The sequence below is a fragment of the Budorcas taxicolor genome, chromosome 1, assembly GCF_023091745.1.
Source record: "Budorcas taxicolor isolate Tak-1 chromosome 1, Takin1.1, whole genome shotgun sequence".
Taxonomy (NCBI): Eukaryota; Metazoa; Chordata; class Mammalia; order Artiodactyla; family Bovidae; genus Budorcas; species Budorcas taxicolor.
In genome coordinates this window covers 48,714,159-48,737,825 of record NC_068910.1, presented here as the reverse complement: position 1 = coordinate 48,737,825, position 23,667 = coordinate 48,714,159, and the positions used below count along the sequence as shown (strand labels likewise).

The 23,667-nt window shown below is 53.1% G+C and overlaps 1 protein-coding gene across 2 annotated transcripts; it reads left to right on the top strand.

Annotated features, from left to right (window-relative positions):
• Positions 1-447: 447 nt before the first annotated feature.
• ACVR2B (activin A receptor type 2B) lies at positions 448-22,377 on the top strand. Of its 2 annotated transcripts, XM_052639956.1 has the most exons (10): positions 448-571; positions 15,909-16,116; positions 16,353-16,462; positions 16,616-16,989; positions 17,494-17,637; positions 17,956-18,104; positions 19,639-19,753; positions 20,400-20,538; positions 20,650-20,780; positions 22,097-22,377. In XM_052639956.1, exons 1-10 carry the CDS (start codon positions 448-450, stop codon positions 22,289-22,291), a joined length of 1,689 nt encoding a protein of 562 aa, XP_052495916.1. In that variant the 3' UTR covers positions 22,292-22,377. The 2 variants fall into 2 exon arrangements, with proteins under 2 accessions (XP_052495916.1, XP_052495907.1); XM_052639947.1 differs by lacking the exon at positions 448-571 and having other exon boundaries at positions 15,689-16,116.
• The last annotated feature ends 1,290 nt before the right edge of the window (positions 22,378-23,667 follow it).

Genomic DNA, 23,667 nt, shown 5'->3' with positions numbered 1-23,667 from the left:
GATAGGGTTAATGGCTAATACCATCCCCCTTATTTCTTCCCCCCAGGGGCGCGCGCGCGCGCGCGCGCACACACACACACACACACACACACACACACACACACACACACTTTGCTCATAAGATTCAGGGCAGAAGGTTGGATTCTAAAAGTCTGGGAGATTCCTGCTTCAGCGTCAGGGTTTGGTTCAAATTTGTGCTTCAGGAGTGCCGCTGGCCACCGTGGAGAGAATCCTGGCGTCCTTGAGTTTTCCCAGAAGTGGTTCAGGTTTCAGGGAGGCGGCGATTGCGGGGGGTGGGGGGGGAGGGGGGTGGACCGCCTGCCTGCCGCCCCCGCCCACCACTCTGAGTGCACCGCCAGGTTCGCATCTTGCTTCGCCCGCCCGGGCCGGGGGCTAGGTGTCCCTGTGCGCGCACCTGGCAGCCGCGGGCCCAGCGGAGCATCGGGCATGCCCTCCCCCGCGAGCCCTGCGGGCGGGCCGGCCGCCGAGCACCCTGGGGAGCCGCCGCCGCCCTGGGCCTGGGGCTCCGAGGCCGTGGACACCGGGGCGGGGGCGCCGCCTCTCCCCAAAGGTATGGGGCCGCTGCGCAGCTCCTCCCGGGCCGGGGAGGTGTGGTGGGCAGCGCGGCTGGAGGCTGGAGACCAGATGGGCGCCGGCACCACGGCCCCGACCGGGGGGTTGATCTCTTCCGGGGCCTGTTGGTTGTTCTTGGCAGACTGGTAGCTCCCTGTTCTTCCTCCACTCCTCCCCCAATCTACTCGCGGCTCGACTCCGGAGCCTTCTGCGGGGGATCTCCTCTTTGATCTTGAGATCAGCAAAATACACCTTGCTGAACTGAGCACTATTCCAGAGTGGGAGGAAGCAGTCCCCAAAGCTTCAGTTTCCAAGTACTCCCTGTCGCTGCTGTGTGGTGTGTGAAGTGCTTAAAGGTTTTTATTTTGTTTGTTTGTATTTATTTATTTAATTTTGTTGGTGGTAAGACTTTCTGCTTCCATCTTTTGGGTTTTCGTAAAGGGGACTTTGTTGCCGTCTCAGGATTCTTTATCTTTTTTCTCTTCCCTTCCATTCTGTCACCTGTTCTTTGTTCCAGAATAAACACCTCCCCCTTGTTTGGCCTTTCTCCACCAAACTGCGGCCTGCCATCCCAACCCCAGAGGTGCCTGGTCTTTGCCTGCCCCTGGACGCCTCAGTTGTTTGGTGGGGATGGGGGAGAGGAGAGGCCGCTGGCCTCTTCTGAGTCTGATGGTGAAGTTTCTCAGTGCTCTCTCTGTCTGAGAGTATGGTAGGTGCTGGAAGCTGACTGGTAATGCAGGCTGAGATTGTTCAGGAGTTCGTCGGGCCTCCCCGGCCCAGGATTAGCCTTGGCTTTTTGCATTTGGACAACCCCATGCCTTGCCCTGGTTCTCCCTGTCTGGCTGTGCACATACATGTATCTTTTTCAAACTCTCTCAGGGACTGGCGGCCCTAGTGGAGTGTTTTCAGTCATGGGCACGTGATCGCTGGGAGTGGGTGTGGGAAAGGAAGGTTGCTGCCCCAGTGGGCGGATGTGAGTCCTCCTCCTCCCCGGGTTGGTAGGGGGGGTTGGCTTTTGGGGGTCTGGCCTGCCACTCACTGGGATGACTTCTCTCTGGCCGTTTTCTGGGCTGGAGCTGAGGCGTTTTGTGAGGTGAGTGCATATTCTTGTTTGCAAACGTTCCTCTGCCGACTATTTCAGTTCCACTCTGACAACCAAGGAGGCTAAAATTAGTTCTGGGGAAGGAAAAGGAAGGCTGCTTGGAAACCCAAGCACTTGGCTGGAGGATGGAGGAGGCTGCTTCCTGGGGCTGGTGGCCCAACGTTTTAGGGAAGATGTGACCAGACCAGCTGTTGTCTGTCCATCCGGGGAGAGGGAGGGGCCGCTGCTTGCCTCCTAGACAAGCACCAATGAAAACGGGAGGCTGACTTGGAAGTGGCTGCTCTTGAGTGTTGACGCCAGGATGTTCTCTCCTCCTGGCCTGTATAGTGGAGCACAATGTTTGCAGGTATGAGGACAATGCCTTTTAACGTCCAGTTTCACTGACAGCCCTCCTTCCCCCTTTCCCCTCATTGACTCAGAAAGCATGCGTGAGTTCTCAGTCTTGGACTGGCAACCCTGGGTTAAGAAACCATTACTGTATTCTGTTTGAGAATTACCCTCCTGTCCAAGTTTGACATTCCCTTCAGGGCCTCACAGGCCAGGCACACCAGAGCCCCCCTTGAAACTGCTGGCTTGGGTGGGAGTGCGTGCGTGCCTGCCTGTTGCTGCAGTCACGTCTGACTCTCTCTGACCCTACGGACTGTAACCTGCCAGGCTCCCGTGCATGGAATTCTCCAGGCAGGAATATTGAGTGGGTTGCTGGGCCCTGTTGCAGGGGGTCTTCCTTACCCAGGGATTGAACTCACATCTCTTATGTTTCCTGCCTTGGCAGACAGATTTTTTACCACTAGAGAGTAGGGGTTAGAGGAGAGCCCTTGGGGCCCTGAGGGCAGAAGGGAATCAGGGTTCATCTGCTCTGGAGCTTAGAAAATAGAGGGGTAGAGGAGTCAGGTGAATTCTGGTTTCCCTTCCCACATGGCTGGTGCCTCCTGTGAAGCCCGCACCCTGACCTGAGAGTGAGTCCTGCAGGACTCCGTGGGGGAGGCGAGCCGGCCCAGTGCGGTCCTATCTGCCCTCCCTGAAAAGCCCCTCCCAAACCTCCGCTCATCCTGGGGTCTCCTGGTGGGCCATCTGGGGTGTAGTTGATAGTAATAGTCACTTTGGCCGTAACTTCTTGTCCCATTTAAAATTTTTGTTAATTTTTAGTTTTATAAGTAACACATATGGATTTAGTTGCAGAAATTTAGATATTACAGGGGAACCCATGGTCTCTTTTGCCAGCTCTGTCTGACTTCTGAATCCACCTCCAGAAATGAGCCTTCTCCAGTTGGTGCAGTTTGACCTGTGTATCTATAGAAGTATTAGACTTAGAGAAAGACAGAAAGCTGTTTTTTCTTTTTAACCTAAAAAGGTATTACTCTTTTCCAAACATTTAACTGAAGTATAAATTATGTATAGGAGAGTGTAATTACCAAAAGTGACAACTTGAGGAGTTTTCACAAACTGAATATGCTGATGTCATCAGCATCCAGATGGAGATACTCACCCCTTCCCCACTGAACCCTTTCTTTCTCCATTCCAGTCTTGACCCCTAAACCCTGGAGGGTAATCACTGCCTTTTTTTAAAAGTATATGTTAGTTTAGCCTGACATTGTGCTTTGAAGTGTAGTGAAGTGAAAATCACTCAGTCGTGTCCGACTCTTTGCCACCCCATGGACTATATACAGTCCATGGAATTCTCCAGGCCAGAATACTGGAGTGGGTAGCCTTTCCCTTCTCCGGGGGATCTTTCCAACCCAGGGATCGAACCTAGGTCTCTTGTGTTGCAGGCGGATTCTTACCAGCTGAGCCACAAGGGAAGCTGTCATTGTGCTTTAAAGGGATGTAGTCTTGCAGGATGAACTGTTTTGTGTCCCCATCTTTTGCTCACCGTGTTTCGTAACTTGCATCCACCTTGTCACATGTCGTGGTTTTGGTGGTGTGTGTGTGTTTTTTTTCCCCCACTGCATGGCATGCAGGATCTTAGTTCCCCTGGCCAGGGATTGAATCTGTGTCCCCTGCAGTGGCAGCATGGAGTCTTCACCACTGGACCACCAGGGCAGTCCCCGTCATGGCTTTTTAAGCTCAGAGACTTGTTCTGGCAGTCTTTTTCAGTGTATATGGGTCTACCCCAGTCTTTTATAGTGTGAAATTTCAGAGTTTGGAGATAGGCTGCGTTTTGTCTGGTCTCCTGTTGAAGGACTTTCTGATTGCTCAGTTTATGCAGGTTGTTTGCTAAGGATTGATGACGAGAGGAGAGAGTTCGGAGTCACAGGGCATGTATGCTTTGAATTTTAATACAGATATCGAGAAACGATTACACAAGGTTATACTGCGTTGTGGTGGTGTGTGTGTGTTTGTGTCCCTGTGTAATGGTAGGTTACAGGGCTTGGAAATCGCCCACCTCATGAAGGGTGTCCAGACAGGAAGGATGCCCACTTCCTCTGACCTGCTGTCTGAGGAGCTCCAGAGAGGCTGCTTCCCGCGTCTGTGCCGACGGAGGGAGGTGGCAGTGGACCGACCAGGATGCGCCCGGGTTCGGGGTGGATGTGCACGTGTGCGTCTGTGTGCGCTCACCAGTCAGGTTCCATGTCGCCTCCACCCCCGGAGGGGCTGAGGCTCTTGCTGAAGGTTGTGGAGGGCAGGCTCTACTGGTGCAGCCAGTGCGTTGGACACACTCTGGGCGTGGCAGGATCCTGGTGTCTTGTGTGGCGATAGTGGAGGTAGGGAGGATGAGAGAAACTTGTAGAAGAGTGGCCTGGAGTCTGGGGAGAGGCTTTTCCCAGCAGAAGGGGCTGCATGCGCTTCAGTTCCTGGGTGGGTATGTGGCTTCTTCCCTGGGACCCGCTTCTGCCCTGACTGGCTGAAGAACTGAAGAGGGCAGGTTGAGATGGCTTGTTCTCCAGAGCCCCTGCTTTCCCAGTTCCTTCCTCACCACGCGCTCTGTTCTCTCACTGCTGTTTTCCTGGGGTTCCTTGTGTGAGCCCGCTTGTCAGGCCCTGTTTGTGGAGCTGGGTGGCAGTGGTTACTGTTTGTAGCGTGAGTGACGTCCAGCTTTCCCACATTGCACAGGTGATGGGCGCTGTCTGGGTAGTAATCTGCTTAGGCTGCAGAATGGCACAGACTCCGGGGCTTCAGTAACAGAAATTAATTTTCACTGCTCTAGAGGCTTGAAGTCCAAGACCGAGATTTTGTCAGGATGCTCCTTGGCGTGCGGAGAGCTGCCTTCTTGCTTGCCCTCACACAGACTTCTCTCTGGGCGTGTCTCTTCCTCCTCTTAGAAGGACAGCAGTCCTGTCAGAGCCCCACCCATGTGGCCTTGATTGACCTTAATTACCTCTTCAGAGACCTTATTTCCTAGTACAGTCATATTGCCGGTTACGAATTTGAGGGCAAGGAGATGCAGTGCACTTCACAAGAGTCTAAAATAATGGAGTTGGTTGAAAGGGGATTGCTTTCCCTTTGACTTACCCTTTGGAAGGGAAGTTAACTTTCTTCAGGACTCTGCTTTGGGGTCAGTGTTCTCGATTAACACTTTCTTTGGGCAGCCTTATCTGCACTGGTGATCTCAGTTGCTGTGTATGTGTGGAGGTGTCCTCTTGAGCTATTATATATAGTCCTGAAAATATATTTAAAAACTGGGTCAAGTAGATATGGAGGTTCCCTCTTTTGATGATCAGGATCAACCCTTTTTCTGAAGGCACCTGGAAAAGATGGACAAACAGAGAACATACCTCCGGTTGAAGGCATTGTACAGCTTAGAAGGTAGGGCATACCTACCAGGCCAGGATCCGTGTGACTGCAGAGGCCCTGGGTGGTGACTTTTACATCTGAATCTGTTTTCAGTTGCACATGGGCAACTGAGAGGCCGAGCCTTGCACTTGACACCCTTGCGGGGCGAGGAAGACAGGAATTGGAATTTGAAACAGAGGGTGAGTATAGTGAGCCCTTCTTTTTGATTTGGGACCGCAAAGATATAGAGTAGAGAGGGAGCCAGAAGAAGACAAACTCTAAAGTGGGATGAAGATGTTAGGTGGTGGAAATCATGTTGCTTCTCAGCTTTCTCTGCAGCCAGTTTAGGACTCCGTGTGGCCATTGGCCACTCGTGTATTTGCTTTCCGGCTTCAGAACTTTACTTCTGCGGTTCTTTGCTGTTCCTTTTGTCTTTATGGGTGTATGCCTTAAAAACCTTTTCTTTGCTGTGGTTTTAGTGGGATTACACGAAGGAGCAAAAATAACATTTGTGTTTAATCCTTGACCTTTTATCTACAAGCTCTCTTGCCAGTGTCCTTCAGGAATGAGGGCTCTGGAGAAAGGCAGGCGTTGTGGAGAATGGTCCTGCGCCCTTGCTTTTTAGCTGTTGGTTCTAGTTTTGGCTGCGCCGAGTCTCCGTTGCTGCTTGGGGTTTCTCTGGCTGCCGAGTGCAGGGGCTCCTCTCTGGCTGAGGTGGCTTCTCGTGGAGCAGGGCTCTGGGCACACGGGCTACAGTAGTGGCTTCCAGGCTCCAGAGCGCAGGCTGAGCAGTTGTGGTGCGCCCGCTTAATTGCTCCGTGGCACGTGAGATGTTCCCGGATCAGGGACTGAACCCTTGTCTCCTGCGTCGGCAGGCTGATTCTCTACCACTGAGCCACCAGGGAAATCCCCCCTCCCACCCCCCAACCTTGTTCTGTGGATGGTGTTAGGGGATCATTTACAAAGTCGAAGCTGAATGTGACTCGAGGTGACCTAGCTTGATTTCTTGTTCTGCTGGCACTAGTCGTAAAGAACCTACGTGTCAGTGCAGGAAATGTAGGAGATTTGGGTTCCATCTCTGGGTGGGGAAGATCCCGTGGAGGAGGGCATGGCAGCACACTCCATTTTGTGGAGAATTTTGTGGACAGAGGAGCCTGGCAGGCTGTAGTCCATAGGGTCTCAAAGAGTTGGATATGACTGAAGCGACTTATCATGCAGGCTGGTAGAGCTCCTCTTGTCACCCTTGAAAATTGCTCCGAACTTGCATTTCTGGCGATAATAGTGAACAGAACAGCCAAAAAACCTCGTTATACAAGACACGTGGAAATGCTGGATAAAGTATAGCGAATATCCTTTTTAAATGTATATTCATAATTGCATGTATAAAAAAGGAGAAGCAAGAGTGAGCTGGAAACTAGTGCTGTGCCCTTTCACTGGCGAAAGCTGCTTTCTCCTGAGGGACTTTGCCTCTTTCCGTAATTTAAAGATGCGGGTTTAGTAGCACTGTGTGAGGCACAGGAGATAAGATGTGGAACTGCGACTGAGGCTCTCACATGATAAGACTTCTGCAGGGTTATTCATTCAGTGAAAGTATGGACAAGAGGGAACGTTCTTTTCCTGATAAAGGGAATAGATAAATTGTTGATTACTGGGGAGGTGGGTAGTTCCACTTGAGAATTTGTAACCATAGATCTGTGTGCTTCCATGAGCTTGGAGTTGAAGTTTATACCATCTGTGTTTCCTGGGAACCTGAAGTTGAATAATTACAGTGATTCCAGATTGGTACTGTCCTAGAGAATTTGGCAGAATTTGGCAGAAGCAAAAATATAAATTATTTCTGGAAAAACTTGGCTTCACTTTTTATTCCCACAGAAAAGGCCGTCACTGAACATAAGTTCTGTATCCAAAAACAGAATCCAAAATTCCAGAACACACAGGGAAACAAGATTCCATGAGTGAAATCATCAAAAGTAACAAGTGGGATAAATAGATGTTTAGGAAGTTAAATTACAGAGTTTATATAAACTAGAGATTTGGAAGTATGACAAGAAATGGAAGTATCAAAATTGACCAAGAAGGTTTTTTTTTTAAGTAGAACTTGTCGAAATAAAATAATAGATTAATTGAATTTATAAATTACTTAGAACTAAATAGCAAATTAGACCCAGCTAAAGAGAGAATTAATTAGTTGGAAGTTAGATCTGTGGAATTATCTATAATGGTGTTTGGACACAGATTAGGCAATGGCACCCCACTCCAGTACTCTTGCCTGGCAAATCCCATGGGCAGAGGACCCTGGTAGGCTGCAGTTCATGGGGTCGCTAAGAGTCGGACACGACTGAGCGACTTCACTTTTACTTTTCACTTTCATGCATTGGAGAAGGAAATGGCAACCCACTCCAGTGTTCTTGCCTGGAGAATCCCAGGGACGGGGGAGCCTGGTGGGCTGCTGTCTCTGGGGTCGCACAGAGTCGGACACGACTGAAGCGACTTAGCAGCAGCAGCAGACATAGATTTGAAAAATATGAAAGCAGAGTTAAGAGGCTGGTCTGATGGTCTGATGCTTGTAATAGGAATGTCAGAACATAGAACAGGGAGATATAAATAGATGCGGAAAAAGTGGAAACAGTGACAGATTTTATTTTCTTGGGCTCCAAAATCACTACAGACAGGGCTTGCAGCCACAAAATTAAGACTCTTGCTTCTTGGAAGAAAAGCCATGACACACCTTGACAGCATATTAAAAAGCAGAGACTTCACTTTGCCGACAAAGGTCTATATAGTCTAAGCTGTGGTTTTTCCAGTACTCACGTATGGATGTGAGAGTTGGACCATAAAGAAGGCTGAGCGCCAGAGAGTTGATGCTTTCAAACTGTGGTGTTGGAGAAGATTCTTGAGAGTCCCTTGGGCAGCAAGGAGGTCAAACCAGTCCATCCTAAAGGAGATCAACCCTAAATATTCACTGGAAGGACTGATATTGAAGCTCCAATACTTTGGCCACCTGATAGGAAGAGCCAACTCATTGGAAAAGACCCTGATGCTGGGAATGATTGAGGGGAGGAGGAAAAGGGGGCAACAGAGGATGAGCTGGTTGGATGGCATCACCAATGCGATGGACATGCATGTGAGCAAACTCCGGGAGATAGTGAAGGACAGGGAAGCGCTGTGTGCTTCAGTGCATGGGGTCACAGAGTTGGACACAATGACTTAGTGTGCAACAACAACAACAACAACAACAACAAAGAATTTTTCAGAGTCAATGAAAGATGTGAATCATCAGATTAAAAGCATATTCTTCTGAGCAGTATGGCAACCCACTCCAGGATTCTTGCCTGAAGAATCCCATAGACAGAGGAGCCTGGCAGGCTACTGTCCATGGGGACACAGCTGAAGCAACTTAGCATGTAACTGCAGAAGCCCATGCCTCTGAGCAGTACCAATAAACTTAAACATTAGCTCATTAGTGAAATTGCAAGAAGCAGATCTAAGAAAGCAACCAGAGGGAAAAGACAGAATATCTACAAAGTTAAACTAATCAGACTTTTCTGCAGTAATGGTGAAAGCCAGAAGACAGTGGAATAATACCTTCAAGATGCTGAGAGAAAATAACTCAACCTAACAGTTTATGTTCTTCTAAACTGTCAGTTAGGAAAAAGAACAAAATGACATTTTCAGAGAGATAAGGCTTCTTTATCCAAAGATCTGTACTGAAGGAAGGTGTTCTGTGGGAAGGACAGCGGTCCTGGAAGGAAGAGTGGAGTTCCAGAATGAATGGGTGCGCAGACAGACTGATGAAAGTATGGACTGAGAAAAAGATGCTGACTGTGTAAAACCCAAATAGTATCTGCTTTGGGAGGCAGATAAGAAGATGAACAACCGACTACACGTGGAACACAAATATTATGTTAAACTAATTTAATGTAGGTTGGACTGAGGTAATTAGAACAGTGAAGTTCCAATAAGGGATAGGAGAGATGTTGATTAACTTTCGGCTTTTAGCATAAACGTACACGTTGAAGGTTAGCCTATAATGAAATGGAAATAGGGTGCAAGTGGCTGAAATAACGGAATTTGAAACATGCATCCATTTGGCTGTGCCAGGTGTTGCGCACTTGGGATTTTTAGTTGCGGCATGTAGGGTCAGATCTAGGGATCAGACCTAGGTCCCCTGCGTTGGGAGCAAGGAGTCTTGGCCACTGGACCCCCCGGGAAGTCCCTGAAATGGGATCTAAAATGATAATCTAAAGGTGGTAACTGTAGAGAAAAAACAAATTTAAACGTCGTTCAGCCATCAGGTCGTGTCCGACTCTGCAGCCCCGTGGACTGCAGCATGCTAGGCTTCCCTGTCCTTCACTACCTCTCAGAATTTGCCCAGACTCATGTCCATTGACTTGGTAGTGCCATCCAGCTATCTAATCCTTTGTTGCTCCCTTCTCCTCCTGCCCTTAATCATTCCCAGAATCAGGGTCTTTTCCAGCGAGGTGGCTCTTCACATCAGATGGCCAAAGTATTGGAGCCTCAGCTTTAGTGTCAGTCTTTCCAATGGATATTCAGGGTTGGTTTCCTTTAGGATTGGCTGGTTTGATCTTGCAATCCAGGGGACTTCTCCAGCGCCACAATTCGAAAGCATCAGTTCTTTGGCACTCAGCCTTCTTTATGGTCCTGCTCCCACATCTGTACATGACTGTGGGAGAAACCATAGTTTGGACTAAACAGACCTTTGTTGGCAAAGTGATGTCTCTGCTTTTTAATACATTGTCTAGGTTTGTTATAGCTTTCCTTCCAAGGAGCAAGTGTCTTTTAATTTCATGGCTGCAGTCTCTGTCTGTAGTGATTTTGGAGCCCAAGAAAATAAAATCTGTCACTGATTCCACTTTTTCACCTATTTGCCATGAAGTGATGGAAACGGATTCTATGATCTTTGTTTTTTGAATGTTGAGTTTTAAGCCAGCTTTTCCACTCCCCTTTCACCTTCATCAAGAGGCTCCTTAGTTCCTCTTCACTTCCTGCCATTAAAGTGGTATCATCTGCATAGCTGAGGTTGTTGATATTTCTGCCAGCAGTCTTGATTCCAGCTTGAGTTTCCTCCAGCCCAGCGTTTCTCATGATGTCCTCTGCATATAAGTTAAAAAAGCAGGGTGACAATATACAGGTGTTGTACCCCTTTCCCCGTTTTGAACCAGTCTGTTGTTCCATGTCTGCTTCTAACTGTTGCTTCTTGATCTGCATATAGGTTTCTCAGGAGACAGGTAAGGTGGTCTGATACTCTCATCTCTTTAAGAACTTTCCACAGTTTTTTGTGATCTGGACTTTAGCATAGTCAATGAAGCAGATGTTTTTCTGGAATTCCTTTGCTTTCTCTATGATCCAGCAGATGTTGACAGTTTTCTTTCTAGTTCTTCTGCCTTTTCTAAACTCTACTGCTGAAGCCTAGTTTGAAGGATTTTGAGCAGGACCTTGCTAGCATGTGAAACGAGCGCAGTTGTGCGGTAGATTGAACATTCTTTGGCACTGCCCTTTGGGATTGGAGTGTCCTGTGGCCACTGCTGAGGTTTCCAATTTTGCTGACGTAGTGAGCACAGCACTTTAACAGCATCATCTTTTAGGGTTTGAAATAGCTCAGCTAGAATTTCATCACCTCCACTAGCTTTGTTCGTACTAGCCTTTCCCAAGGCCCACTTGAGGATGTCTGGTGAGTGATCACACCATCGTGGTTATGTGTCATTAAGACCTTTTTTTGTACCATTCTTCTGTGTATTCTTGCCACCTCTTCTTAATCTCTCCTGCTTCTGTTAGGTCCTTACCATTTCTGTCCTTTAATTGTGCCCATCCTTGCATGAAATGCCCCCTTGATAGATAGCTCCAGCTTTCTTGAACACAGTGGTACTTGTAATGGGACCTGTAATGGGGGGTTTCTTGGCTGTGCTGGGCCTGCGTCGCTGTGCGCAGGCTTCCTCTCGCTGTGGCAGGCGGGGTCTACTCTGATCGCCGTGTGGGGACTTCCTGCAGCGGCTTCTCTTGTCATGAGGCACGGGCTCTGGAGCACGCAGCTGCAGTAGTCCTGCTGCACAGGCTTAGTTGCTCCGCAGCACATGGAATCTTCCTGGACCCGGGATTCAGTTTTAGATCAAAGACAGTATTAGGTTGAGTGGGGATAAAAAGAAATACAGAAAGATTTGAAGTACGAGTTGGATAAAGATTAATTGGGAAAATACTAACTACGAGAAATGTCATATAGCTGTGTTAATGTCACGTTAAAGTAGGCTTTCTGCAAGGAGCAAACAAATGAAAGGGGGTATTTTGTAGTAAGAAAAGTTTTATTGGAATATGTAAAAAATTTCTATAACCCAAAGGAGAAGCAGCCCAGCGGAAAAATGGGAAAGGACGTGAACAGGCAGTTTTCAGAAGGGGCTGACACACACACGCATGACCACTCTCACAAGCGATTAGGAAATGGGGATCAAAACCGTGACGTCCGATTTCACCCTCGCCCGGTTAGCACGTCGCAGGGGCTGAGGGGTGGCTCAGTGGGGCTGGAGTCTCTTGGGCGCGTACAGTGGTACATCCACGTGGGAGAACAGAGTGACCGTGTCCTGTGAGTTGGAGATGCTCATCCCTGGGTCCCCCCATCTCTGACCTCTAAGCTGTGGTGTATCCCCTAGAGGAACACCCGCTTGTGAGAAGACACACAGGAGAGGACCCCAGGAGGGTCCATGGCGGCAGGGCTTACATCAGCAAATGTTGTCAAGGACCCTAAAGGTCCAACAGAAGGATGGGCCCTGAGGTTGTGGTCTGGCCGTACAGTGAGCTGTTCACTAACACCGAGAGTAGAGGCGTCACAGAGCAGGTGAAGAGGGTGTGTATTCCACAGCGAGGCAGCCTTGGGCTCAAAACCCGGTTTTGACCCTTAATAAACATCTTGGGTAGAGTTGTTCTCCTGTGTGGGAGAAGTTCAGAGACGGGCGCAGTCCACTGTGGGATTCTTTTCTGCCTCTTGTATGTGTGTGTCATTGCACGGTGCGTGCACACGTGTGTGTGTGTGTGTGTGTGTGTGTGTGTGTGTGTGTGTGTGTGTGTGTGTTCGTCTGATGCTCCAGCCCTGCTTCTCACCTCCGCTTAAGTTCCCTTTATCCCGCACACACCAGCCATCCTACTCTGGTCATGGGGAAGATGGTGAAGAGCATCCTGTGTGGACCGGGGGAGGCGGAGTCACAAACTCAGATCCGGATATTGTCGCTGGCCGCCCCCACCTTCGGGACCCTCCTTGGCTGCTCTGGAGGAGCCTGCGGTGACAGCGGGTGCTCAGCTAAGGGCAGGTCCCTCCTCGGGGCAGGGTGAGGGGAGCCCAAAGCACGGCCTCCGGGGAAGGGAGCCTGACCTCTGTGTGTGCTTGTGTGGCAGGGTGGGGGCTGTCTCTGCGCAGACCTGGAGGCTGGACGATGCGGGAGAAGGCTGGGCTTGCCTCACTTGGCCGCCTCTCTGGCTTGGTGGCTCCTGCAGGGAGCGGGGGGTGGTGACCTGGTGCCTGAGGTGGGTGGCATCCCATTCTCACTGCTCCGCATTGTAGGGGGACTGTGCCCATAGGGAGGCGGGGCTGTTCAAGGAGCCCCAGGAACCAGGGGCAGAGCACAGCGGCCGGCTGGCTGCTGGGGTCTGTGGTACCTCTGAGAGCTGTTGGCTGAGCTGAATGTTCCACAGACCCAGAGCTTGGGGGTCTCCAGGGGAGGCGTAGCTGCTCCGGCTGCACACCCTCCCCACAAGGTCTGCCTCAGGTCTCCAGCCTGCTCTCTCCCCCCATTGGATTTCCCCTTGTCTCCCCAAGTGCAAGTTGGGGACATCCAAGGCCAGATGGCCTGGGAAACAGACCTTGCATGTCACAGCCCATCCATTCAGGTCCATCCTGCTCTCAGATCGTGGGTTCTGAGTGGAATCTGCACGTGGTTCTGTGTGTCCAGGATTGGGGTTTCCGTGTCTCGCCTGGACTGGGGGCTTGGGGAGCATCAGAGGTGTCTTCCCACCGACGTGTAGACTCCTTGGAACATCAGGACTGCCTCCTGGGGACACTGCTGCTTGTATACCTGATTCCTTGAGAGGCTAGTGCTCAGGTTGGCTGGTGCTCGGGGTAGAATGAACCCCTTACCCTCATGTCTTCGGGGGAGGTGCCCCTCTGGGCTCTGAGGCAGCAAGTAGGGGCACAGCTTCTTCTCCTGCTGGGATGGGTGAATGGGCGGGGGTTGGGGGAGCCTCCTGTGTAGGGGGCCCCGGCTCTATGAGTGTGGGCAGGAGCCCTGTGTCTATTAAAAGGCGGAGGCGGCCTTGTGGTGGGAGTGTTGCCAGAGGCTATAAATAGCTGAGTGTGTGCAGAAGGAGTGCCAGGGAGGAGGGAGGAGGGGGATTCCTTTCCAGCTGGCAGCAGAGTATGAGAGTGGGGGGGCATGGAGCCTCCCAGTCTCCCTGAGTCCCCCTGGGGCTCTGAATACAAAGCTCTTGCAGGTGTGGGTGTACACACCCCCAGCCTGATGGGGCAGGGGGCTTGTGCTGTGACGAAATGGCGTTGGCAGTGGGGAGGGATCTGACTCTGATATAACAGTGATGGTGCCAGGCATCATTCTCACTTAAAATGCAGTAACTCACGTCATTCTTGGGACAGCCAAGGAAGTAGGTTTGTTAGCATCCCCTTTACACGAGTGGGGAAACAGAGGCACGAGGTGGCTGGGGCACTTGCCGGGGGCATGTGCAAACCAGGACCTGAATGGGGTCGAGGCCCCTTTTTTTCAGCTGGTGTGTGGGGTTCCCCGGGTGGCGCTAGTGGTAGGGCACTGCCTGCCCGCGCGGGAGGCGCTGGAGACATGGGTTCCGTCCCTGGGTTGGGAAGATCCCCTGGAGGAGGGCACGGCAACCCACTCCAGTATTCTTGCCTGGAGAATCCCATGGACACAGGGGCGGCAGGCTGTAGTCCATGGGGTCACAAAGAATCAACATGACTGAGCGACTTAGCACGCATGCACGTGTAGGAGGATCTTGTCAGGTGTGGGTCCACGGTCATCCTGAGCCCCGGGTCTTAACTGGAGCCTTGAGATTTGGAGTTCCCAGCCCTGTCCGCATGGGTCCTGCTCACAGGAGTGGCCAGAAGGGTGCCTGCCTGGTCAGCAGCATGGAGAGAGGAGCTGGGCCAAGCCTGGAACACTCCTGCTGTCTGCTAACGTCTCTCGTCAGGGCTCCCAGCTTTATATGGGGCGCGGAGGCTTGTTGTCAGAGCAGAGATGGACCCTAGGGCTTGGGCTGCAGGCTGAGGCCATCCCTCGTTTTCCCCTCCCTCGACAATCCAGCTCCAGCCAGGAGAGAACTATGTCCTTCTGTCTGGTTATTGGTCCATCCTTCTTTCGGCGCCTCTGCCCATCTTTCCAGCCTGTGTCTGGACCTGGTTCTAGCAGTCAAGACGGTCAAGGTTTCTGCTGTCAAAGCATCAGCTTTGCAGTCCTGTGGGGGAAGCCTGACATTTAAGAAGCAATCATCTAGCGCATTTGTAATGTTTTGTTTCTTATATGAGTGTTTATTATGTTATTGTCTCTGGGGGGATTATTTGGTTGCATTATTTTTATACTTTTTGAATGTCTGGAATAACCCCTTAAACAGCAATAGGCAACTAGTCACTTGGGATAAATGAGGTGATGGAGGAAGTGCAAAGGCCTGTGGAAGTGGAGAGTAATTGGCCTGGCCTCCAGGGAGAGAGAAGAGCCAATATTTAAAGGAGAAAGTGGGGAATGTTTTTCAGCCAGAGGTAGTAACTTGTGTGGAGCCTGGAAGCCGAGCATATTCAAGAGCCTGGCAATGTTGTGTGCTGCAGTCGGGGGAAGGAGGGTGGGGTTGTGCCCAGCACCCCGTCTGTAGCCCAGCTTGGGGGTCTGGCCCACAGGTCAGCAGTCTGCGAGGACCCCCACTAGATTTGCGGACATGGAGGCAGTGGGTCCCGTGTGCCCTCTGGATCGGGGGCTTTGCAGAGTATGCAGCTGCCAGTGCTGCTGCAGGTGGGCGGGGGGAGGGGAGGTGTGGGCATCGTTGGCACCAGCCTGGGCCCTGCCGCAGCGTTTGGTCTCCTAGGTCCACCCCATTCCCTCAGCCCCGCCCCTTGCTAGCAGAGGTGCTCTGAGACAAGACAGAGAAACGGGCAGGAAGCTGCGCTCCTAGTTTCTCGGAAGTGGTCCCCGAGTTTTGCACCAGAACCACCTGGGACAAAGGGGGTGGTTAAAAACACAGATCCTGCCCCCACTCCAGTTGGAGGGGTCTGGGCTGGGCCCAGGAATGGCATGTCTAGCATCCCCCTCCCGCCCCACTCCAGCACACGCGGTGATTCTGACAGGCCCGGGGTGTCGGGCCCCCTGCTGTGGTGCAGGGAGGCCCCCCAGAGCCCCAGGTGTTGGCCCAGCCCCTCCCTGCGCACCTGGCTGGCAGTCTGTGCCCGCCCCTCCTCCACCCCAGGGCCCTGGGGTGGTTGAGCAGCAGCTGCCTCCCCCGGGCGCAGGTTCCGGGCGCGGGGAGGCCGAGACGCGGGAGTGCATCTACTACAACGCCAACTGGGAGCTGGAGCGCACCAACCAGAGCGGCCTGGAGCGCTGTGAGGGCGAGCGGGACAAGCGGCTGCACTGCTACGCCTCCTGGCGCAACAGCTCGGGCACCATCGAGCTCGTCAAGAAGGGCTGCTGGCTGGACGACTTCAACTGCTACGACAGGTGCCGCTGCCCCCGGGGCCGGGTGTCTGGAGCCCACCCGGGCTCTCGCCGGGTCCCCAGTGATGCTGGGGGAGGTGTCCACCCTTGGATCTCCCTCCCGACTCTGCGTCCCGCTCCTGGGGAGCCCGACCCCCACGGTTCCCCATAGGGATCTCTGTCTGTGGTGAGGGCTTTGGCTGGGCCGCCCTGGGAGTCTGTTCCTCAGGCGAGCTGTGGATGGGAAACTGTGCCTCCAGGCAGGAGTGCGTGGCCACCGAGGAGAACCCCCAGGTGTACTTCTGCTGCTGCGAAGGCAACTTCTGCAACGAGCGCTTCACCCACCTTCCCGAGGCAGGCGGCCCAGAAGGTGAGGGCGTGGGGGGGCCAATGTGGGCCGGCCTTGGCCCCCAGGTGCTCGGCTCCTGCGTGGGGTGGGGAGCAGCTGCAGGGGACTCTGCTCTGGCCCTGGAGGTGTGCAGGCAGGCGGACTGTGTGACGCTGGGCTCCGTGTGTCCCCCAGTCACGTACGAGCCACCCCCGACAGCCCCCACCCTGCTCACTGTGCTGGCCTACTCGCTGCTGCCCGTCGGGGGCCTCTCCCTCATCGCCCTGCTGGCCTTCTGGATGTACCGACATCGCAAGCCCCCCTACGGCCACGTGGACATCCACGAGGTAAGATGGGGCTGGCTCGGGGTGGGGCGGGGTAGATCCTATTACGGCCAGATCCTGTTAAGCCCTCGATCGCCCCAGGACCCTGGACCTCCACCCCCGTCCCCTCTGGTGGGCCTGAAGCCTCTGCAGCTGCTGGAGATCAAGGCTCGGGGGCGCTTTGGTTGTGTCTGGAAGGCACAGCTCATGAACGACTTCGTGGCTGTCAAGATCTTCCCACTCCAGGTGTGTGTCTGCCTGTGGGGGGTGGTCTCCAGGTCATCGGGCTGGGGCCTGAGCCCTCCTGCCCAAGAGCAGTCCATACCCTGTGCAAGCGGGGTGAGAGAGGAATGGGCCCCATTGCGGGTGGCAGCGTTTATCGTGGGCCTAGGGTAGGGCTTTCGAAACCTTGATTTGCAGAACCTCAGTCCACCCTGGTTTTTAGGGTTTTGCTTTGACAGCAGGTTCTGCTTAGAGGCCCTGGACACCAGGCTGACGGAGCCATTGCCCAGGACACTCTGCTTCTTGTTGGTTGGGTGGTCCTGGGCCGCTCCTTTCTGTCACTCTGGGCCTCAGTGTCCCCTGTCGTAAACCAGGTGCTGGGCTTAGTGATCTCAGGGCTCACCGCTGGCCTGTGGTCCCCGGCCCAGCTGAGTCCTGCCCTGCCCTTGACAGAGGAGGTTGGGAGCGGGTGGGAAGCTGCCAGGGGGCGTGGCTGCGGTGGGGTTCAGCTGCGCCTCCCTGCTTCAGGACAAGCAGTCGTGGCAGAGTGAGCGGGAGATCTTCAGCACGCCTGGCATGAAGCACGAGAACCTGCTGCAGTTCATTGCCGCTGAGAAGCGAGGCTCCAGCCTGGAGGCGGAGCTGTGGCTCATCACAGCCTTCCACGACAAGGTGAGCCTCGCCCTGTGGACCCTGCTCCCGTGGGACGTGACCATGGGCCCCACCGTGGCCTTCCCCGGAGGTCCCCTTCCACGGGTGTGGACACGAGGGTCTGCAGGAAGAACCCCTCTCCCTGGGATCAGTTCTTGCAAACAGGAGTAGTGACGTCATGATTATCACTGTCTGACACCACCTGCTTCCCAGCCCCTCCTGGCCTCGTCGGTGCCAGCCTCCTGGTGGGGCACTCAGCCATCTGACCCACGGGTGCGGCCCTCCAGGGGCAGGGCTGGATCCTGCCCGCGTGCCCAGAGCCTGTGCCGTCTCCTGTAGGGCTCCCTCACGGATTACCTCAAGGGGAACATCATCACATGGAACGAACTGTGTCACGTGGCAGAGACAATGTCTAGAGGCCTCTCATACCTACACGAGGATGTGCCCTGGTGCCGGGGCGAGGGCCACAAGCCATCTATTGCCCACAGGTACCTGGGTTAGCAGTTGCCCTCTCTTCTCTTGACCTGGAGCCACAGAGAGCGTTGGAAGTTGAGAGCAGGGCCCGGGGAGGGTGGGGGGAGCCGGTCTCAGTTTCATAAACATGCTTAGCCGCTCTGTGGTGTGTCAGGGGTAACCCTGGCCCTTCCCCTGCCTTCTGCCCTTGTCTGCTCTGGCTGTGGTCTTGCAAGCTGGTTCTCTGGTGCCCTCCAGTGGCCACAGAGGGAAGTGCTGATTCTGTGCATTGATCCTTGCTGTGTTACAGCATACGTATCCTGTTAACTGTCAGAGTGATGGCGTGTGTATGTAGCCTCTGGAAAACTCTGTAGTCCTGGGAGAATGAACTTTAAGAAAGGCGAATAATGGATTATTATGAAAGGAATGTTGACCTCACAGATCCCCTGAAACAGTCTCGGGGATTTCTGGAGTCCTGGGATGGTGCTTTGAGAGCCAGTCTGTGTTACCTCCTCATCACAGTGGCAGGCACCACTCTAGACACTCCGAAATGCCAAGTCATTTGAGCCTCCTAACTGCTCTGTGAGATAAGTGCTATTTTTCCCAGCCCTTCTTACAGGGAAAGGAACAGCAGCACAGACAAGATGACAGCTTAGTGTGGTTCTCTGACTGTGAGGGAGCCTCAAAGCTGCAGGGCCCCAGTGGGAGCAATATGAATGACACAGGGCATTAACTGTAGGAAATAACCATTTTTGTAGGGCAAACTTGGTTGAATGCTGACTCTTCCATAGGGTCCAGGCTAACAGCAGTGCATAGGAAGTGTGCCAGGGGTGGCTCTAAGCATTTGTCCATCAGTTGAGTCCTCAGAGGAAGGCTGAGACAGGCATGAGGAAGTTGAGGACCTGCTAGGGAAAGGCAGAGCTGAGTGCAACCCCAGGACCCACTGTGCCACCTCCAGAGCAGCTCAAACCTCTGGGGCAGCGGTCCCCAACCTTTTTGGCAGCAGGGACCAGTTCTGTGGAAGACTGTAGTCTTTCTACAGACTGGGGTGAGGGTGGTTTCAGGTTGATTTAAACATGTTACATTTACAGTGCACTTTATTTTTATTACTGTATTAGCTCCACCTCAGATTATCAGGCATTAGATCGTGAGGTTGGGGACCTCTGCTCTGGGGCCTGTTCAGAATCAGGCAAATTCATTGAAACTTTTCTTCTCGTTCACATCCCAAATGGTGTAAATTCTTGCCAGGAAACTCACATCCCCAGCTGCAGTGCCCCTCCTCAAACCCTCTGAGAATGTGAGAGCCGGCCTTTGATGCTGGGGACTGGACAGGGGTCGTTGCTCTGACAGCTTTGGTCGGAGTGCAGTTAGGGATTCTCACGCTGACGGAGCAGGGTGTAATAAGCTGCCCGCCTGGGTGGCTTCGTGGAACTCCAACCTGGTGCAGACCCCGCTCCCCACAGGGTGGGATGGGCCCCGGCTTAGGGCTCTGGGAGTCCAGGTGGGAAGGCAGGAGCAGGGCCGATCAGACCACAGGTTCGGCTCCATCTCAGTCCACCGTCTCCACAGGGACTTTAAGAGCAAGAATGTATTGCTGAAGAGTGACCTCACTGCTGTGCTGGCTGACTTTGGCCTGGCTGTTCGGTTTGAGCCAGGGAAACCTCCGGGGGACACTCACGGGCAGGTGATGAGCCTCAGGGGGTAGAAGATGGGGGTGGACACTGCCCTTCTGGTGTCAGCTGGCAGGGGACAGGGATCACCCCGTGAGATCAAAGTTGTCTGAGAACCCCAGGGGCAATGCGCTCATTTCACCAGTGGGGAGGTGAAGCCTGGAGGGTGGCGTGGCTTCCTGCGCCGGTCAGCGAGAAACAGATTTCCCTTCCCTCTTTCAGTTGTAATTATTAAACAAGATAAAAATAAATAAGTATATTTTAAGAATCCAAATCAAAAACCTGGAGAAAAAGGAACCTAAAGGTAAACCTGAGCAGATCATCCTAAAACAACTGCTGTTAGTATTTTGAACTATTCTCTCCCTTCTGTTTTTGATGTCAGTCTCAGTAAAATACACATTATCTGTGGAGCTCCTTGTGGTGTTGATGGAGTTAAGAGGCAGCATTTCTGTGGTAGATTACTACTGTCTGGAGTGATACTTCACAGTCGTCATTACATCGTGCCCCTTGTAGGCCTCCCCGCCCCCTCCCCTCCACGACCATCGGGGATAAGCTGTCATTGTCGATGACCCTGCCGTGCACACGGGCTGTAGCTCCCGTGTCCTGTGAGTGCATCTGTACATGCTCGGTGACCACAGCCCTTCCCCTGTCCTCACGCAGGTGGGCACGCGGCGGTACATGGCCCCCGAGGTGCTCGAGGGAGCCATCAACTTCCAGAGAGACGCCTTTCTGCGCATCGACATGTACGCCATGGGGCTGGTGCTGTGGGAGCTCGTGTCCCGCTGCAAAGCTGCCGACGGTGAGCAGGGCGGGAGCCCCGAGCATCCTGGGCATGGTGTGGGAGAAGTCGGGCAGTCGGGTTACCCGCCCCCACCCCCCCAACCCCCACCTTGGGACTCACTCTTTCCAGGACCTGTGGATGAGTACATGCTGCCTTTTGAGGAGGAGATCGGCCAGCACCCGTCCCTGGAGGAGCTGCAGGAGGTTGTGGTGCACAAGAAGATGCGGCCTGCCATCAAGGATCACTGGCTGAAACACCCGGTGAGGGTCGGTGGGGGGCTGCGGAGGCGGCTGTGGGCGTGGGATGCTGACGGCCAGGAGGGGAGCTTCACCCAGCCGCCCTGTGCGGCAGGGCCAGAGGGGAGGGCTCAGGCCGCAGGCCCAGCCCCACCTCCCCCCGTGCGCTGCCTCCCTTCCACCTGGGAGTGTCTGTGCAGGCTAGTGCGCTCCAAGGCGGCGGCTCTGGTTTTGACCCCAGCAAGTGATGGGACCTGAAATCCTGGATCTGTCCGCCAGCAGCTGGGTGACATCTGGCCAATTGCTTTATTTCTCTGAGCTCTTGTCTCCTCAGGGTAGTATTAGATTTAAGGAGTTGCTGTACCTCACTGGGCAGGACACCTATCACTTAAGTGTCTAATACGGCTTAGCTCGGATGAAGTAATCGCTTTTCCTTGCCCTCATCGATTTTTTGGGCCTGGGCTGAGCTATGTGGCATCTGGGCCCCTCCAGTCTGCGGACATGTACAAAAGACCCCAGCTGTGGAAACCGTTAACATTTCTTGGAAGGATATTTGCCTTGAGCTCCATTGACTCCCTTCCCCCTGGCACCCTAGGGTTAATTCCGAAGGACATCACTGGGGGCTAGCGCTCTTCCCACATGGTCAGGGGTTGAGCTGTGGAGGTCAGGTTCTGCTGCCATGCTGCCTGCTCCCTGAAATCCAAGACTGCAAATGGAGAAAATACAGGCACTGGGAGAGGGGAGCTGGGCCTTGCTTCTGCCTCAGACGTTCAGTCTCTCAGGGCAGAGACGCTGCGGTCGCCAGTCCAGTTCCCTGACGTGGAACAGGCCCAGAGGGAGCTGAGTGTGGCCTAGTGCCAAGCAGGCCGGATCGTTCTGGGTATGGGTGGGCACTTTGCTCATCTTGCGGCCTTTCCCAGCTTCACGCAGTTGGTTCTAGCACAGGGTGTCAGGCCCCATTCCCTGGACTCTGGGGAGGTTCTGGGGGCCGTGGGGAAAAGGGTGGGATGAAGTCCCCCTCTGTCTCCACTGTAACTGCACATTGGGCCCCTGTGTGATTTGGGCTTTGCCTAAGATCTTGTTGCAATGTCACCAGTCCAAGGCAGGCAGCCCTGTGGGCCCTGGATTCCCTTGTTGAGTATTGAGGTTCAGTTGGCCCTTCCCTGGGGGCTGTGGAGGAGGCTGGTGGGCTCAGGACGCTGACTGCTGGCAGGGGAGTGTCCCCCAGAGCCCTGTGGACGGGCCTGTGGGCTCAGTCCTCAGGAACATCGCTGGTTTGCTTGTCCTCACTGAGGGCCACCAGCAGAGGCATGCGTTTCCTCTCTCCCGCTGGTGTGCAGGGCCTGGCCCAGCTCTGCGTGACAATCGAGGAGTGCTGGGACCATGACGCGGAGGCTCGCCTGTCCGCGGGCTGCGTGGAGGAGCGAGTGTCCCTGATCCGGAGGTCGGTCAACGGCACTACCTCGGACTGTCTCGTCTCCCTCGTGACCTCCGTCACCAACGTGGACCTGCCCCCGAAGGAGTCGAGCATCTAAGCCCAGGACACGAGTGGCTCTCCAGACTCAGTAGATCTGAAGAGGAAAGGAAAAAAAAACAAAAAAAAGTTGTGTTTTGTTTTGGAAATCCCATAATACCAACAAACACATAAAATGCAGCTGCTATTTTACCTTGACTTTTTATTATTATTATAATTATTATAATTATTATTAATATTATTTTTTTGGATTGGATCAGTTTTTACCAGCACATTGCTCTACTGTATCGCAAACAGCGGACACATCAGCAGGCGTTGCGGTGCTGAGCTGTGAATGAGGAACCAGCGCCATGCTGAAGAGCCTCGGCCACCTCCCGCCCCTCGGGGTCCATTTTCCCCCGCTTTCTCTTTGTTTGTTGTCTCAGAACCTGTGACACAAAGAAACCCATCCTGTCTTAGGAAACTTAATGCTGCAAACTCTACCTAGAGGAACCTTTGAAGACTGTTACATAAGAACACACCTTCCTCACACGAGGAGTTTCCCTCTGCCCTCGTCCCCCTCCCGCCTCACCTTTTACTGTGTTTTTATCCCTTTTTAGACAGTGAGTTTAAGAAACAGCAGGCGTGTCTTTTCACGGATGAACGGGTGTTGTCCTGACCGAGGAAAAACTGGGCTGAGGATGAGGATGGTTTGGACTGGAGGGGAGGACGGGGCTGGGGGTGGGTTCTGGAGCAGAGCTACACTGGACTCGGGCACACTCGGAGCAACATCCTTTGCTATGAGACTACTTCTCAGGTAACCCGGAATCGAGGGGAAGGATCGCGTGGAGGCCGAGCATGAACGGCAAGAGCGGGGTTTGGAGAAAGTCTGAAATCAGGTGTGGCTCTGGCCCATCTGTGTGCCCTGTCCAGTTTTTCTTTTCACTCACTTGGGCTTGGGCATAAGACACAACATTTTTTCTACCCTGATTTTAAGGTTCGGCAAGGGTAGAAATCATCACGGTTTAGTGAGTACAGTCTTCATGAGACATTATACTGTAAATATCTATAAGGGAGGAAAAGTTGAAAGAGTTTCCTCCTGGAGCAGTTCAGGGAAATGGCCACGTGGGGGCGCCCTGCATAGCCGGGGCGAGAGGATTTCCTGGGTCCCGCCTGGCCAAGGCCTGTCTCTCTGGAGAGCCCCAGAGTCATGCAGCGCTGGCTCTGTCTGCCCTGTGTGGTGACGTTACTGTCCCTTTATGTAGCTCGTGGACACAGCTTTCTCCAGACCCCCTCACAAGAGGTGCATATTCGGAAAAAACCGTTTCTCTGTTTTGCCATAACCTTGCTCTCGTCAGTGAATGTTCCTAATGCTGCTGTTTCAACCTTTGACTTTTTTTTTTAATTTATGAAACATGCAAATTTTTTTTTTCTTAAAAACACACACATCCACGCAAA

Bases quoted from the DNA above. Each gene is read 5' to 3' on its own strand.
- ACVR2B (XM_052639947.1), top strand. From the start codon at position 15,689: ATGGCATGTCTAGCATCCCCCTCCCGCCCCACTCCAGCACACGCGGTG. The intron at 16,117-16,352 runs GTGCCGCTGCCC...CTGTGCCTCCAG, and splicing joins GACTTCAACTGCTACGACAG to GCAGGAGTGCGTGGCCACCG. The intron at 18,105-19,638 runs GTACCTGGGTTA...CCGTCTCCACAG, and splicing joins AAGCCATCTATTGCCCACAG to GGACTTTAAGAGCAAGAATG.